At 41.2% G+C, this 17,155-nt stretch overlaps 1 protein-coding gene across 2 annotated transcripts in view; it reads left to right on the forward strand.

The window, feature by feature from the left end:
* Positions 1 to 230: 230 nt before the first annotated feature.
* Positions 231 to 17,155, forward strand: part of nkain2 (sodium/potassium transporting ATPase interacting 2) — a gene marked incomplete at both ends in the record, with an annotated part of 77,676 nt that continues 60,751 nt past the window's right edge. For both annotated transcript variants that reach the window (XM_084559783.1, XM_084559784.1), the window contains one exon: positions 231 to 284. In XM_084559783.1, coding sequence (XP_084415909.1) covers positions 231 to 284 — 54 coding nt within the window. The remainder of the gene's footprint in view (positions 285 to 17,155) is intronic.

Below are 17,155 nucleotides of genomic sequence, written 5' to 3' on the forward strand. Positions count from 1 at the left end.
CCAGGTGACCGTTTCAGGCTGAACTTCTGAATGAGGCATAGCCGCCTTTTTTAGTCCCCAGAGCTTCCAGGGCGCGCAGAGGCCGTTCTCCGTTCTCTGAGGCCGGGCGGCGAGCGCTTCTTACCTGGGCTGCCGGCCAGCCAGACGGCCCTCAGGGGGAGGTTGTTGTGGATTTCAGAGTTCCTGCTCCACGTGGACCCGCTGGAGACGAGCAGGAGGAGGAGGACATCATGGGGTGCTGTAGTGGCAGGTGCACCTTGGCCTTCATCTGTGGCATGCAGCTGGTAAGTCCTAAGGTTGCTATTGTTCCTGTAAGGGGTCGTCTAAACGGGCAGATCAATCAGGAGAAAGACAAGTTGTTGTTGTTTTTTTTCTTCTTGTAAGAGCTCAGATAAAGTCAGGAAAAAGACAAGAAGGTTGGGTAGGGGGAAAGATGGATTACTCAAAGGTCACATTTCAGAAGTTAATAGGTGCGTGAAAGGTCACTACAAGGTACAATGTAGTCTGAGGGACAGTTTGACGGATAGGGGGTGGGACTGAACAGATGAATGGCTGCTGGTGGGTGCTCTAACACTGTATTAAGAGTCCATATAGATCATTGACAGATTGATGGAAGCACGGGAGAAAAATGGGGGGATGGCAGATGGATGGATTTATGGGGCAAGCACATGTGACATATGGGGGTGAATGTGTGGACAGAGAGGAAGAAAGGAGCAGATAGAAACTCAAGCCGTTCTGTCTCTCAGTGCACCCCTCTCTCTCCCATCATCGTTTGTGTCAGTGGAAACCGATGCCAGAGAAGAGGTAGGTCTGTAGGTGTGTATGTGGGCATGCATAGCAGGGTGTGCGAGTGGCAGCCCAAATGTTTTCATTAGTACATTCTTGTAAGTTTTGCATGTTTATTGGAAAATTAACCCAAGGCACACAAGATTGATATATTAAAAAAACTAGTTGGCCTCAAGTAGGTGACCTGCTGATGGGTCAAGACTTTTTTTCAGGGCAGCTGTGGCGCCAAGAATTTCTAGTTTGTGATTTACTTTTTGTTCTGAAACATTTCTAAAACATTTTCTTACACAGAAGAATTCAAAACACAAAAAAAACTCCCTTAGAAAAAGAGAAAACCTATTCTGCACACTGGGCCTGTCACAGTTCTTACATACTTGCCTGATGGAAATTATTTGAACTGACTGTAATCATTTTGCATAATCGTTTCTATTCATCTGGATAAAGACACCTGGTTGAAAGTGATAGAAATGTCACATTTCTATCGCTATTTTCTCTTCCTTTTTCACAGTCTTGAGGTTTGATTATTGCTTTTTTAATGACTTTCTCTTGTTGCTCCCCCTTCTTCTTCTTCTTCTTCTGTGGTTTAAAGGCAGCTGAGTGGAAAATCAGTGCCACCCACTTCGGGGCGCTTAACTTCAAAGAACTAAACTTTGATGATTGGCCATACACCCACACATTATATATGGAATATTCTGAATTTTAAATAGCTGTCGCTGCATTCGCCTAAGATCACCTTAGACTTGTGTGTTGTGTGCGTGGAGCACTGCTACAAGAGATGCCAGCAAATCACAAATAACAATATTTCAGTGTTTTTGACGACATGTAGACGACATATAGGCTGTTTGTTTGAGGTATTTCCTCCCAACGTTCTGTGACACTTTAGCTTTTGGTTGTCTGCAGCTTATCATTGATCTTCCAACTCAAAACTATATACCTGCCTTGGCACCTGCACATGCTGTCACAGATCTACATATTGTATCGTATTGTACCTCGAGCAAATACTGACATGTTTTCAGAATTTTAGCATTTCCCAGTAGTTAAAAAGTTGTGTACTTGCTGTTACAGACGCTATCATTATTAAACCCCCTACCTTGGCAACACGCTAACCCAAAGGGGCATTATTACTTTACACAGTATCCGCAATACTAACTGCTACAGTGGAGCAATAATTCCAGCCAAGATCCTCCGTGGGCTACCCTGGGAAATGAAGGAAATCAGTACCTCAGCCAGAAGCGGAGTAGGGAGGTTTAGGCAAAGTGATACCACTCATCACAAAGTAAATCCTGCATATATTTAAACAGTGCAGATGAGTGAAATGCTACTGCTCGTGGGTCTTACACTGGAGTTTTTGTCATGGCATGCTGTGATACAGAATGGGACATTGTGCACACATGCATAAACTTGGGAAAAAAAATGCTTGCATGTAGCATTCTCAGCGTAAGCAGGCATGTACACAGACTGAAGACTTATTGTCATGTTGAATAGGACACTGGTACAGACACCATGAAGTGCATTCAAACTAAGTGGAAGTGTGGGGAAAAAGCGACTTATTTACCATATTGCATTATGTGTATGACTCTTGCTGTATGAGTGTGTGTAAAAGGGCCATTGTGTGGTGAAACAGGGCATTGCTTTTCAATGAAAAAAACGACAGCAGAAAGACAGCTGGGTGAGCCAACATGGCTACAGCAGAATGCCAGAGAGATTGCCACATGTGGCGTACATACATGAAACACACCACTGGGCTGTAAATGGAGATGCTGTGTATTTCCTCGCGAGCGTGTGTGTGAGTGTGTTCGTGTGTATACTTGTGAATGAGATGCTGTCACGGAGATAGTCATTGTGTCTAATGCAGTGGAACTAATGCTATGCCATAGTCAACAACATGTTTTGCTCTGTTAACTGTTGTAATAGCTAAGGCAGCTGATACCACCGCTAGCTGAGCTGGAGGTCTGACACGACTGTATGTTACAGCTTGGCCATGCACAGTTAGCTCTGTTACAGTCGCAGCCATTCAGACAAAAGTCTCCTGATGCCAAAATCCACATCTTCACAGAAAAAAGGCAGCAGTTCTCCACTCTGTAAGGGATGTATATTTGAAGGTGTGAAGGTATTTTTTACTCCAACTGAAGTCCTGGCATTGCTGCAGCCACCTACCAGAAACCACACTTCCCACAGTCCTCTTTGTTAAAAGCAACCTCATCGACCACAAATTAAAAGACAACCTTTTACTCTATCTTTCGACCCCCTGCTTGTAAGTAATTGTTTTTGCTATGTGAGCCTCCACCTAATAGGTGACCTCGCGGAGTAGAAAACAATGTTGGTCAGTGTGCCTTATGTAGTGGAACTGATGTCTTATGTAACTTAACAGCAGTTTTTCTCCTGCTTCATTAGCTGGGTTAATTGCTAAGGGCTGATGTCACTATAGCTGAGCAGACTTCAATGATCCAGGTTGGAGTTATGTCTTCTTCACAGCTGACGTCAGCATGTGCCAAGTGTAATCACTCCCCACCAGGTGAATCTCTGCTAGCTTGTGGGCACAATGTAAAATGTAAAAGTAGGGTCAGTTAATTTACCAGTGATAGCCTCAATGAGTAACTGGATCATTTAAGCTGTGGAATGCCAGAAAACCCTTGGTGATATCTTTATATTGCTCATTTTGTCTGAGGATGCTTTCATACCTAGTTCCAAAACCTGGAGCCCCCCCCCCCCCCCACACACACACACAGCAATCACAGTCCGGACCAATCAGCCGGGCTGAGGCTGGGTAGACAGTCAGACAACTTGCAATTGCTCCCCTGTGAACACACGGTACCCACAGACTGATATGACTACTATTTTTAAGCTTGTGAAAAGAAACTGTTGGGTAAATAGGTTGTTTTATGCCTCCTGTTGTTATCTGCTCTTTCTCAAATACAAAGACAACAGAATTAATTATTTCTATCTAATAGGATAGTTAGTTTATTGAATTTACCGCACACATTCAATCTGTGCCTATTCACTCTACAACTTGAAACATATCCGTGTTGCAACCACAACTCTGTTGCACAACATATAGTTCAATGCACTTTGATTTACTATCAATTCGTTTATAGCTATTTCAGTTTTGAAACCACTTTCTTAGTTTTGCTCAGATTTTCACAAAGCTAATGCCATTGCTTCCAGAGATTTGTGGCATTTCTATATTTTCCCTCTAGTTTCACATCTTGCATATCACTTTGCTTTTGTGTAGCTCTTCTCTGTCGTTATACTTTCAAACCAGAGACTGCCACTGCAAGGATGCAATAAATGGCATGTATTGAAACAATTTGTCAGAGGATCTTATGATTCCATAACGGATCTTTCAAATAAAGATTGATTTGAATCAGAAAACCTATTTTTTTTAAACCCATCCTGTATGTACAGGGCTATAGTTGTGTTATCCTACTGTTACGCCTCCAGAGTACATCTTTTCTTTCGGTGGTGTCTGAAAGCAGCAGAGCGTCTTCAAAGCACATACATTAAAACATTGTTTCCTACGCACAGCTGCTTGATCAGACTGAACATGTTGTTCATATACAGAACACTGGTAAATGCTCCATTTTTGACGCAATTATTTCCTGATTTCCAGATACCCAAATAATCTGCAAAATTATGCCCAATCACAAAACTGTTTGCAAGTGCTTTGTGTCGAGAGCATGTCAGAACCTTGTCTTGATTGCTTTGTGAGTATGGACCAAACCAAGGTCGAATGCAACATTGCAACAGTATTGTATTAACTGAAGCTGAAATATAGGTATGAAAGCACCTTCAGAAAAAGAGAAAAACAAGGACTAAATCCTCACAGCTGCAAACCTGGAAAGAGAGACTGTTTGGCCTTTTAACTTAAAAATGACTGGTTGTCATGGCTGCCGTTGTAGTTTCTGTCAATTAACTGATTCAGTTAATATAAATTGTCTAATTGTTTCAGATTTATTTGAAAGCCTGAAAGGTGGATTCTCAACTAAAATGTCTCAGATTCATTAGGAAACTTTGAAGTATAGGCTTAAGTACTGTGTTAATGTGATGTGGTGTTGTATTAAGGGATGTGTTACAGTTTGTTTGTAGTGAAAACTTTGCTAATCTGGAAGTAAGAGTGCATTTTGGCAGATTAACAAGGTTTTAAGAGATTTATTTTGAAAATATTGCTTTTATTTTCTCTCTTGCCAAAACTTAGATGAAGACTCTTGTATCGGTTAATGGGAAGTTAAAGCCAGCAGCCTGTTAGCTTTGACTGCTTTGTCCAAATGTTGCAAATCACCCCTCTTAAGCTGACCAATTAACACTTTATGTCTTGTTTGTTTTAGTCACTACTATTTTTTAGCCAGGCAAAGCAGCTTCCTGTCAGCGTGAGTTGTTGGAAAACAACAGCAGACTCCAATAAGTCACTGCGCCTGGCCAAGAAATAGTCCTGTACCATTAGAAAAACAATTTATCTTAATTATCTTACAAACAGAAGAGTACCTTCTCGTTTCCAGTAAAAAGAAGCAAAAAAAAGGTATTTTAATTACAATTGCTCTCAACACTAGTTTGTGTTGTGTGCAAAACAGAGACAATTAAAAGAGGATGATTCAAAACAGAGAAAAAAGACCAGATGCCGTTTTTACCAACACGTCTGCGCGCACACCTACACAGACAAATACTCAGATACATGTCATGCTACTGGTGACTCACAGTCAGTGGCGATGGTTGGGGTCCTTGTTTCTATATCAGTCCACAGCACCCACAAGCTGCTGTCACAAAAAGAGATGACTAAATCATCCAATGGCGTGAAAGGTAACAGGACCACAAGCGTGGCCTCCCACCGTCGGCTGATTCAGTCGAGCTCGGGCTGATGGCTGGTGGGTGTGAATGTTGATGGAACGTTAATTATATTGCTGGTGTGTACGTTAATTGAACAGAGTGAATGGAGTAAAATTATAGCCCTGTAATTCAGTGTAGTGCACAATTATAGTGAGATAATAATTCATAATCCAATAGAAAAAGATTGTATAATTGATCAAATACAAAACATCGTAGGTGGAGTAGACTATCACATGTTTGTCTGTAACAGGTAAAAAAATGATAAATTCACCTGCAAATCACACCTATTTCCTGAAACATCTAGGTGATAACCTAAATTTCTTAAAATTTGCATATCTTAAAGTGCCCATAGGCTATAAGTGACTTATTGTTGTCAGCACATTCCTCTGACATTTCCACCACTGAGGGACGTAATGAATAATTTACCTCTTGGAAGCTGCGACATGAATGCAGAAACGGTATCTCTGCATGTGTGCCACGCGTGTCACCTGATTGCGAAGCAGTGACTGTGCAGCTCTTTAAACCCAGAAGTCAATACCCATACAATGCATATTTGGAAAAAATAACACAGATAAATCAAAGGTGATATGTTGGATTTTCCAGAAACACGGTTAAAAGTTATCTAGGTGGCAAACATCAATTTACACGATTTAAAATATAATAGAAACCATTTCCCGGTGACACTGGTTTCATAACTTCTGTAGAATTGCTGTGCAGATTGGTTTAAATTGTCAATTTAACTTCGGCATTGCAGTTTTGCTAAAAGGTTATCCCACTCAGCCTGATTCCATCTTAACTCCCATATCATTTTATTAGCGATATTCTGTCACAGTGATTTTGCAATATGCATCCATCTGACGCTGTTGGTTTTTTGGCATTTTAAAGCAGATCCACTGTGAGAGTGGCTTGATTTGAAAGCAAATTGAGCTCCTGCTTTCTGGCAATAATCTTTAAGGCCTTCCTTATTGCAGTAACTCTGTGAGATAAAAATGCTTTCTTATTCTTTATGTACAACACTGCTTTCAACAAGGACTACACACAATCTCAGGTCTCAGTCTATAGATTTTCTGTCACGCTTTCTTTCTCACAGTCTCTAATTTGTCAGTCTCTCTCGCCCCAGGTCTCAATCTTTTATATATGCCCACCTTCTCTGAGTATGCCTTTCTGACCATTTTGATTTCTTCATCTACCTGGTCCTCCACTCTTTTTCTGTCTCTTAGAGCCATTATATCTTGACTGGACACTGACTTGAGTCCTGCACCTATTGGTCCTTGTGAGGTAGTTTTATGATGTCAAATCTCACTGGACCTCATACCTTGTAGGTCAGTCCAAGCTGCATTTATTAAACTAAAACTTCAGCTAACAGCTGTAACTAGCTTACTGAAATTAATGCTAGTGTTAAAAGTCACTGAATTTGTTAAAACTTTAGCTGACATTACTACTGTCACAAGCTGATTTGTGAGCCATAGTTGGCTTACTTTTGAATGCTGATTTCGATTGCTGGAACTCAGTGATTTTGTTGAAACATCAGCTGGCATACGGCTGTAGCTAGTTAATTTGATCAGCCTTAACTAGCTAGCTAATGTAAGTAAATGCTAAGGCTAATATTAGCTCATTCTTTTAAAACTTTAAAACGGTCATTGCTACTGTTGTTGGCTGATTTTATGAGCCATGGTTAGCTAACCATGATGACAATGTGGTGGTCACGGCTAACCTTTTGCGCTGTACCTAGCAAACTTGAGTTAATGACAACGCTAAAACTCAGTGACTTTGGTAAAACTTCAACTGGCTTTTTCATGTTGCCAGAGGAGTCATTTTAAAACAAAATGCATGATGCTGTAATCCAATATAATATACCTAGCCTACATATTGCATGCTAACAAGGCTAAAGGTGCATCCCAGGCAAAAACAATTGGCACTCTCAGCAAAAGAAAAGTCTCAAATATTTCTTTATCACATAATTTGATATAAATGTGGTCTATTGTCCATGGATTCCGAAAAGAAGTGTACAATATATTGTAATTGGTTGAGAAAATATTTGCTAAAAATGTGAAACACAGAATTTGGTAATACATTTTATTTTAGGCTTTATAAATAGTCAAACAGACCAGGTCACTTTTGACCCAGGAGGACAAAAAAAGGTTAAATAAATAACACATTCCAGACAGTTTTGTGATTGCAGTAGCAGGAAGTCTGAAACAATTGATAATTATACAGTGTCTTATTCTTGAGAGACCTGCTAGTTGTATTTGCCATAACATGACTGTGCAGTTTATGTACCTGGGAGTCTTGTGAGTGGTTAGTTATAGTTTTGTGTAAGTGTGTCCAAGTGTGTCCACTGAAGTCATGTTGAGACCAGCACATCGCCATCATCCGACTGAATAAGCTTTATTTATTTCTGCAAAGGGCCAATCAGCCTGTACCAGGAAACTGTTATTTTTTTTGTAGTGGTCCAGAGGTAAAATTACTGCTGCAGGAATTATCACTGCAGTGGCGGAATTCTCCCAAAATAATTACAAGGCTATTGACAGTCAACCTCACTAAGAGGTTTCAGAGCACTGTGCACTGTGCTGTGATGCACATTATCTTAGGTCAGACAATAGATCAGCCCGGCTCAAGCTAACAGATATTTTTAATTACTCAGTTGTTACTTCTGCTTCCGATAATTGAGGACACCGACACAGAATGAAACTACTTCTCTCTTTCTAAGTTCTCAGCATTGATTTTTGGCCTTTGTGCTTTCTTGCATCCACAAATGCTAATTTATTTCATAGCCACATGTTTCACACACAAAATCATTGCTAAAACCCGGGCTATTCAATTGGCGGACCCCGGGCCGGGTCTGGCCCCTGAGGAATTTTGTACTGGGCCTTACAGTGTAGTGTCGTTATTACATATGGATAGAAGTGGTATGCACACGTTTAAGTCGAGACCGCACGTGACCAGTCAAAGTCTCTGTTTGCCGTTCGCGCTAGTGCAAAAGCCGTTTACAGACTAAGAGACACAGACTATTTCTTACCGTGACTACCTATATTCTCTGGCCCCTTAGTTTGCCTCAGTTTCATGAGCTGGCCACAATTCCCAATTATTTGAATAACCCTGGCTAAACTAACAGGTCTAAATGGCAGGACAAGCACTGCTGTTGGTAGCCACTCATGGATTCATAAGCAGGGTGGTGGAGAATGTCTGAAACTCATCAAGAACAAAAAGGTGTGTCTAGAAGTGCTGGTCTACAGGTGTCAATGCATTGCATTGAGTTTTTACCAATCTCAACTAATTAAATTCCAAAATAAAATAGTTCAAGATCATTTACAAACCCATCCCAGCTGTTCTTCTATGCAACGTGTAATTTAATTGAGGCTGTCAACTGAAGCTGTCAAAATTAAAGTTTTAACATCTGGAATCTCTGAAGTTGTGATAAATGTGAAGCAAATGATTTTCAAGGGGAAAATCTTCCCTGTGTGTTTGGTTGTAAATGTACAGTATTGCTGAGAAAAAAATCCATCAGCCCAAGAAGTCTATCAAAAAGCTGTCACAGAAGACCACGTAATTCTACACAGCCTGGAGTCTTCGAATTCAGTCAATACATCGAGTTTGGAAAAACTCTTGAAAATGGAAAATGTGTAGTGAGGTGCATTTTATGCTACCTTGATGTTTGACTGCTGATGCCTCATGACTCATGACAAATTGCATCCCGAAACACCTTGAGATGACAGAGCTTCTTGTCAAATTTAACCAGCTGATCTCCGAGGCCTTGGATGGAGTGTAGTCATCCGTAATTCAGTGTGCTTTTTCCTTACAATGGGCTTTTTGCTTGAGTGTTTTCTGATCTGCTGAAACAACACAATACTATGAAACCGAGCCTGTCAGGTCTGTAGAAATTGGTGTGGGTTCCTCAAGAGTAAAGGTTTACAGTCATGTTAGTGACCAGGGCACCACTCTGCTTTGAGCTAAATGCTAACAACAACAAGCAAGCAATTCTAACGCACTGATGTTTAACAATTAAAATATTAACCACCTTACTAGAATGTTACGATTTATTAATTAGTTCAGAAAAGAAAGTAGTACCAGATCTGATGAGATCATTACTTTTGGATGTATTTGGTGTCAATTTATGGTTTAAGTCTACTTTACTTTGTGCTGATAATACAGATTAAAGGATCACCAGAGTTAATCCAATGTATTTTGGCTGGAACATAAATGTATGAACCAGATTAATGTAGTTTAACTCATGGTGGCACTAAAGGCAGTGTTGTGCAACCTCACACTAAACAAGAACTAGTTCAAAGTTCGGTTCATACAGATAATAGTGAACTAGTTCAATCAGTTGATTCTGCGGTGCCGGAGGTGGCTCCTCTGTCAGCTGCACCAGCCATGCTGTATGCCGTAAATTGCACGTCGGCTGACAGCTATTGTAAAGTTTTTTTTTCTTTTTTTTCCTGAATGCGGGGAACGTTGTTGTTTCCCTTCAGATTGTGCAAAACTCAAGTCTACGCTCACAGTTGGAAAAATGATGCCAACACTGACTAAAGGTAAATTTAATGGATCACCATTGGTTGCATGCAAGAATGTCTGTAAAAGATCTCATAGCAATCAGTCTAATATTGTTAAATTAGTGTACATTGGTACTGGAAACTTTCTGTAGTCTATTTGCATTCCATGTAAACTGGCTACTTGTGAATCAGTCTTGCTGGAGATGTCGACCGCATGCCTACTCCATTCTCACATCTGAAGTTGCTGTAAACAATGACTGGCAGTAGCCGATGGGTTCCCAGATTGCTGTCAGACCAACATTGCCAACCCTAGAGCAAATGCCAGGGACTCTGCCGACTTGTTTGTCTTTGTAGAAAGTCTTTATTGTGTTGAATTTTAAACAGAACACAAAAGACAACATCTGCAATGCTGTGATAGACCTTTGGACGATGAGCGCTCCACTATATTTTGACACACTTTGGCTTGACCATAATGAAAGATTCTGTCCTTGTTTGGTCCAAAGCTGAAGCGCCACTTGGAGTAAACCATTTCCAAAATATTTCGTCACCAGCAGCAGCCGCACTGCAGCACCACTGTTTCACTTTTTTCTCTGGAAAGCCTTCTCCATAAACAGCAATTTTCCACCCGAGATGTTTTTATTGTAAAAACAACACGAGCTCTTCTCCCGGTGGAGATCGTAGCACGTCTTGTAAAAGCATTTGGAGCCTCGCAGAAAGGGTGCAAAACCATGATACTGTGTCAACTCACACTGACATCATAAAACATTCTGTGAAGCTGTGGAAGAGTGGAATCAGTAAAGAGTGAGTCTTTGTTGGAGTTAGAAAAGCTGACTCAATCTATAGTCCTCCATAGCTCAGTGGAGGCTTTAAATTGAACCCATACACAGTTGGATTATTTGTTCTGTTGTATCAGTGATACTGACACGCATATTGTGAAATCACATCTATAAAGTGAAGCTCAAATCCTCTGTATAGACCTTTCTTGTGCATGTACATGGGGCACTACACTAAAATGTAGCACAAAATCCAACAGAGACGGTGTTACTTCTTGCCACAGTCTCCGATTACAAACTCAACATGATTAAATACTTGAACATTTGCTGTGAAAGATTTGCGGAGTTTAATTATTTATCCCCATCCCATGTTTTCCTCTTATATCATAAATATTACTTTGTAAAATTGCCCATTATAGGTGTGTGTTATGGCAGCGGTTTAGATGTTTATCATCTTTCCCGAGAAACCATGTGTTTTCCGTCAGTTTTGCTGAACGGCTGTTAGAACTACCTGTCGGTATTGAATTCTCTACTGTTGCTATGGCAAGGAAGACAGTCAGAGCTGCAACTCTGAGGTGGAGCAATTTTAAACGATTTTCAAATGTGAGCAAAACACATTGCAGAATCTTGGACTTTAGAACTTCAGCCTGTATCTTTTCGGAAGACACACCATTTTTGACTGAAGACAGTTTACCTTTGTGTGAAAGCATTTTGTTGAATTCACATCCAGTAGTGAATTCGCTTGCCAAATTGGAATCCTTGGAATCCATTGTGAAATAATCTTTTTATCTTTCAGTTTTTGAAAGCAACTGAAATGACACCCACTCAAAGATGTCTAATGTTAGTTTGGTGAGAAAACAAACAGTTTTTAGTAATAATACTTCAAAGGCAGTGTACAGCGGTGGTACAGGCTGATTATAGTACATCAGCTATAGAGATCACTCACCAGAGAATAGTGAAATGTTTCCCTTTAACTCCTACTGCCGTCTGTAATGTCTGTCATGTTGACCAGCTACATTAGCTATAAACTAAATGTCGGCTACTTCTTCTTTACACTCTTCTTCTCGAATAAAAAAATGTGGAGTGGAAAAAGGTTGGTTCAGAGGTCAAAAATGAAACCTATTCCTAGTCACAGCATTCAAATCACAAATCTAGGCAGTAACATTGATAGTGGCTGAATTACGTCTATATTGCTTCAGTTACAGTGACCTGGTGATGTCCATGCTGGCTCACTATTACGCAGTCACGTCTTATTCGATGTTTGAAAAGAGAGGTTCTGCTCCTTCCACGGGACCACCAAGGGACCTTATTTGAGAAAAAAAAGTAGTCAGTGGCGACAGTGAAGTCAATTTACATATGAGGCATAAAACTGTTTTTTAAAATGTCTGCATGCCCAAAAGTCACTGACATCATCCCTGCTTTCTCGCTCTACCAGCTACCGAGAGAAGATCAAGGCAGACAGACCGTAATTTTCACCTCTTTTATGAACGAGATGAAATGTGTCGTATCAGCCGTTGGTGAAATTTATTGTGTGAGATGGCTTCACACAAAATTAAACACGACAAACTGCGGCTTTCTCGACTATCAAAATTAGATTTTTCATTGGACAAACACAGTGTTTGCAATTGACGGCACAATCAAAGTAACAGTTTGACAACGAATCTACAAATTATTTGTTTCTCATGATTGACATGAAGGTGTGTGCTGGTGTCTGCTGGAAACGGCAGGACTCAGAACATTGCCATTATTACCATTATTACTAACGTTTGTGCTTTTTCTACCATAAGATCTGGTCTTTAGCTTTTGACCGCCATGTGACAGAATTTTACCTGACACATTTTCTGTAATACATTTTGGCATTAATTTTTTAAACTGAGATCATTTCTAATACAATTAGAGTCTATATTTTCTAATAATGATTCAACTAGGAGAGTTTTAAGTTCATCCAAGAAATGCTGTGAGTCACCCCTTATTGTCTGCGGAGGAAATGAATGTGACAAATCTCCCTAATTGCGACTTGCAAGTCATTAGTGTCCACTGCTTCTCCCGGTACACACATCTTGACTGCAAGAAGTTTCTCCTCTGCAACAGTGGCACTTGTTATTCATCTATGATGCAAGAATGAAAGAGGAAATGAATCAAAGTTAATGCAACGCAAGGCCAACTTCATAGTGGCTCATGACTCAGAGCACAAGGTTAGGACTAGGTTAGAAATGTAATAACATTTATCTAGAGTTTGTCTTCAGCAATCATAGCATGAGAAAAACAACTGTACTCCATGGGTGTTTGTGTTTTGAATCCTTGAAAGCATTTCCTAATAGAGCATTTGTATAGATCTAAATTTTTCAGTCATCATCTTCTTAAATCACTTCAACGGAGGACACTGACAAACCTCCTGCAGCCAGTTGCATTCGATCGCTTGTTTCTTCGGAGCAATCTGGTGGCCAATTTCAATCTTCCTGCATCATGCTCCCGAGCCCTGACCCCATCTTTGGCAATCGCCGCCGGTTTCATATCGACACTCAACACAGCGGAGAGTGAGAGGAAAGTGAGGCGACGACACGCTGCAAAGGTCATGTACTGGATTGAGCGGGCCGTATCACACCGTGCGCGCGTGTGCCCGCTGATCCGCTAAGATGTGTATCGACGGTGCTGGGAGCTGACCTTGTGCGTGACCACCGCTGACGGATGAGCCGGGATGGGTGTTTGCTCAAATGCTGCTGCCTCAATATTTACACACGGACGCAGACGGACGGGGAAGACGTAGAAGGCCGACAGACTCTTGCTTTCCTTTCTCTTTTATTCCAGTGCACTCCAAACCGCTGCGGTGCTGACTCTCCGTCGGTTGCTGCTCCTGTGTTGTTATTTACCCCTCAAGGTGAAACACTGCTATTGTTCTCCGAGAACTCACATCCTGTTGATGCAGTTGTTGCTATTGTTGTTGCCGTGAATGCTGATATTCCGCCTGCGCAGTCGTTTTGATCTTATTACATCAAAGGAGAGCTCGAGTTCTAATTGTGAGCAACTGCGAAGCAATGCCTCAAGCTTCATTACGCATAATTATGAGATGGCGATACGACTGGTGTCAGATGAGCACCTCCTATCTGGAGAAAAAACAACCATATTTTCAGGACAACAGTGATACTTTGTTGTCTAAATAATTTTTGGGAGGCTGGGAAAGTTGCTCAGTGCAGAAAGAAGTGTAAAGTTACCAGTGCCTTATATTTAGCTGAAAAAGCAAGAAAAATGAGATACAAGAGATTATTTCGAATCGTCATATTGTCTACAGTTACCACTGCCTTTAATTCCGTTGGTTCCTCATGCTGTTCCACCATATTTCTCTTTCTCTGCACCATTGTTGCCCTTGTTGCTTTGTAATTTTTCTCAGTCTTTCTCTCAAGCTCGCTCTCTTTTATTCTCCCTTTCGCTGCTCTGCACAGTCTCTCCCGGGCCATTTGAGTTGCTCAGGGAGCTGTGAAAACGATGTCTGTGTGTCTTTACGTCCTGCATCCTGTAGGGACTGCCTTTGTGTGTGTGCGTTTGTCTGGGTGTGTGTGTGTGTGTGTGTGTGTTCTCATACAGGGACAGCGGAGGTAGTGGAGCGTGTTAAGCCTTGCTGTAGAAGCCCTTCGACTGGGATAAGGAGCCAAGGGAGGGGGGCACGGGGGGGGGGGGGGGGGGGGGGGGTGCTAGATAGATATATTCATAGTGGATAGATGAGCGTCTGACTGTGGATCGATATTGCGAAGGGGGGATTGAGATTTGGATGAATGAATGTAGAGAGGGCAGGGGGAGATGAGTTGAGGAGGCAGGGGAGGGGCAGAAGATAACAAGAGAGGATGGATCGATGATGGATGGATACCCAAGATATATGGATGAACAGATGATTAATGGATGAACAGGCCATTTAACGCTGCAAAGTTTTCAGCAATGGCCACTGATGGCAGAGACTGCAGAGTTTGTAACAGTGGAGCGAATATTGTGATGTGCCGACAGAAGACAGAGCAACTCTGGAGCATATTAAAGCCAAAAAATAAAAAATAAAAGAAACCATTAGAGGCCAATAGAGGACATTCATGTGTCTGCCAAGCAGTTCAAACTGAATATCACTGTGAAAGCGGGGGACAACTTGTCCCTGTTCTGTAACAGGTTGTGTCTTTTGCATTCGGCATTGGTAAAATAATAATAATAGTAATATTTTCTGATAGATGGCTTGCACATTATACTGAGTTCATATTTTTATTTTGTATTATTAATTTGAAACTACGAAATAAGTAACTAAATGGATAAAGGTAAAAAACACATATTTCCATCTTTAAATAAATAAAGAAACCAGAAAATATTCAGGTACTTGACTTGGTCACGTTCCACCACTGACTAAGAGTGCCATCACCAGAGCTTACCCATTTGCGTTTTTTCAACCCATCTCTCAGCCCCGACCTCCTCCCCATGCAGACTGGTTGGCTGTGTGATAACATCACCTGACTTCCTCCTTTGCTCCTGTCATAATAACCGTGACCTCTAGAGGGGTTTCTCTGTCGAACTGAAACATGTTGCGTTTTGAGACACATGCTGAAATGACTCTGTCACTCTTCTCGGGAGGCCCATCTCCTTGTGGCTGTGAGAGCTATTATTATAATTCTGTTTTACGTAGGACTCTGGCATTTATAATCGCACGGGTGGTTTTGACAATGCTGCTTTATGAGATTTTATTATACGAGTACGCAAGCTTGTTATTGAAAATGACATTTGCGGTCTTTTTACTCCAGTGGCATTTAGCTGTATCCTCGTCCTTAGGGGATTTTTATCCAGACAGACATCTTGAACAGAGCTGGGAGTCAGATCCACATCAAATAATTTCAGAGAAAATCATCCCTTAAAATGTATTTACAGATGAATGTGATAAAGTACTACTAAGCAGAAGTGAAAGAGGCCTACTGGGTTTTCAGATGTTTCCTTCTATCACATGATGCTCACCCCCATCTCTCTCAAAAGTCTCTCGTGTTATATTGCGTCTTTATTTTTGCTTGATGTTACTGACTGACAGTCAGAAAAAGTGGATGTTGTTAAAAACCGAGACCAAAGGTTATTGGTCCTTAATGGGCTGGAGAAGACCAAAGGTTATTGGTCCTTAATGGGCTGGAGAAGACCAAAGGTTATTGGTCCTTAATGGGCTGGAGAAGACCAAAGGTTATTGCCTGAACGGTAGGTGTGACCTTAATTGATTTATCTGCTAATGATTACCATCACTTGGACAATATTGACTCAGGCTCAGATGTTCGATGCACATCGGCAATCTGAAACCTGACTCCTTCTATGTGTGTCTGTTGATAGAAGAGGAAACCGTTTGCAGTCTGATCCGTTCCTACTCTGGCATCAATAGGAGCTCTGTAGTGATCCACATTGTTCTGTTCCTCTACAAATAAATCAGTTTGAAATTTGTCTTAAAGCAAATGAAGTGAATACCTGTCAAAACTATGCAATACTTCTGCCACCACGTGCATCTACTGTTGTTGACAAGATCTTAAGGGGCACACGCTCAAGAAGGGAACAGCAGGGATTGAATTTCAATGCGATTCAGAGAGTTTCTTGCGTCTCTGTGATCGAGACGACAACCAGTGGGACCGATACAGTTGATTGACATATGACGATGAGTTCCCCAAGGAAACACTGTCTTGTGGAAACACAACTTTGGTTCCTGACACCAAAGTCACCATACTGATGGCGGGCTTCAAGCGCCGGGGGAAGCCAGATGGAGCGTTGTTGTCATTGACTGTATTTTCTCTCAGAGATCAGTGATGGCTAGAAGAGCGAGTTCTGTCCATACACTTGCAGGAGGGTTGTCTAGTGATCAACTGTCAACTACAAAGTGATGGGTGACGAGCGATTGATCTGTATGTGGAAAGGGCTTAAGGCAACAGGATGAATCATTAGGCTATTACTTTACGAAAAAATAAGATCACTTCAGTTATTGTGAGAATTTTAGAATTCTTGTCACATTGCACGGTTAATCTTCGCCTTATACCTCCCTATAACTTTCTTTCCAGGCATGAATGTCACATGTTTCTGGGCCAGAATGCCCCCAAAAATCAAGATCTTCAGTGCATCTGGCCTAGTGAGGGCCCAGCTGTACAAGTGTGCTTGTAATAATTAGGCCAAAAAGAGCCTCAAGTGGGACTACAAAATAAATTATGAAATGCTTTGACGGGTTATTTCCAACACTTTTGGTCTGCTGGCTCATAGTCTGGTTGATGTGTTTGCAGGAGTGTTCACAGAGAGAGA

This window comes from Chelon labrosus, assembly GCF_963514085.1.
Source record: "Chelon labrosus genome assembly, chromosome: 14".
In the NCBI taxonomy this organism is placed as follows: domain Eukaryota; kingdom Metazoa; phylum Chordata; class Actinopteri; order Mugiliformes; family Mugilidae; genus Chelon; species Chelon labrosus.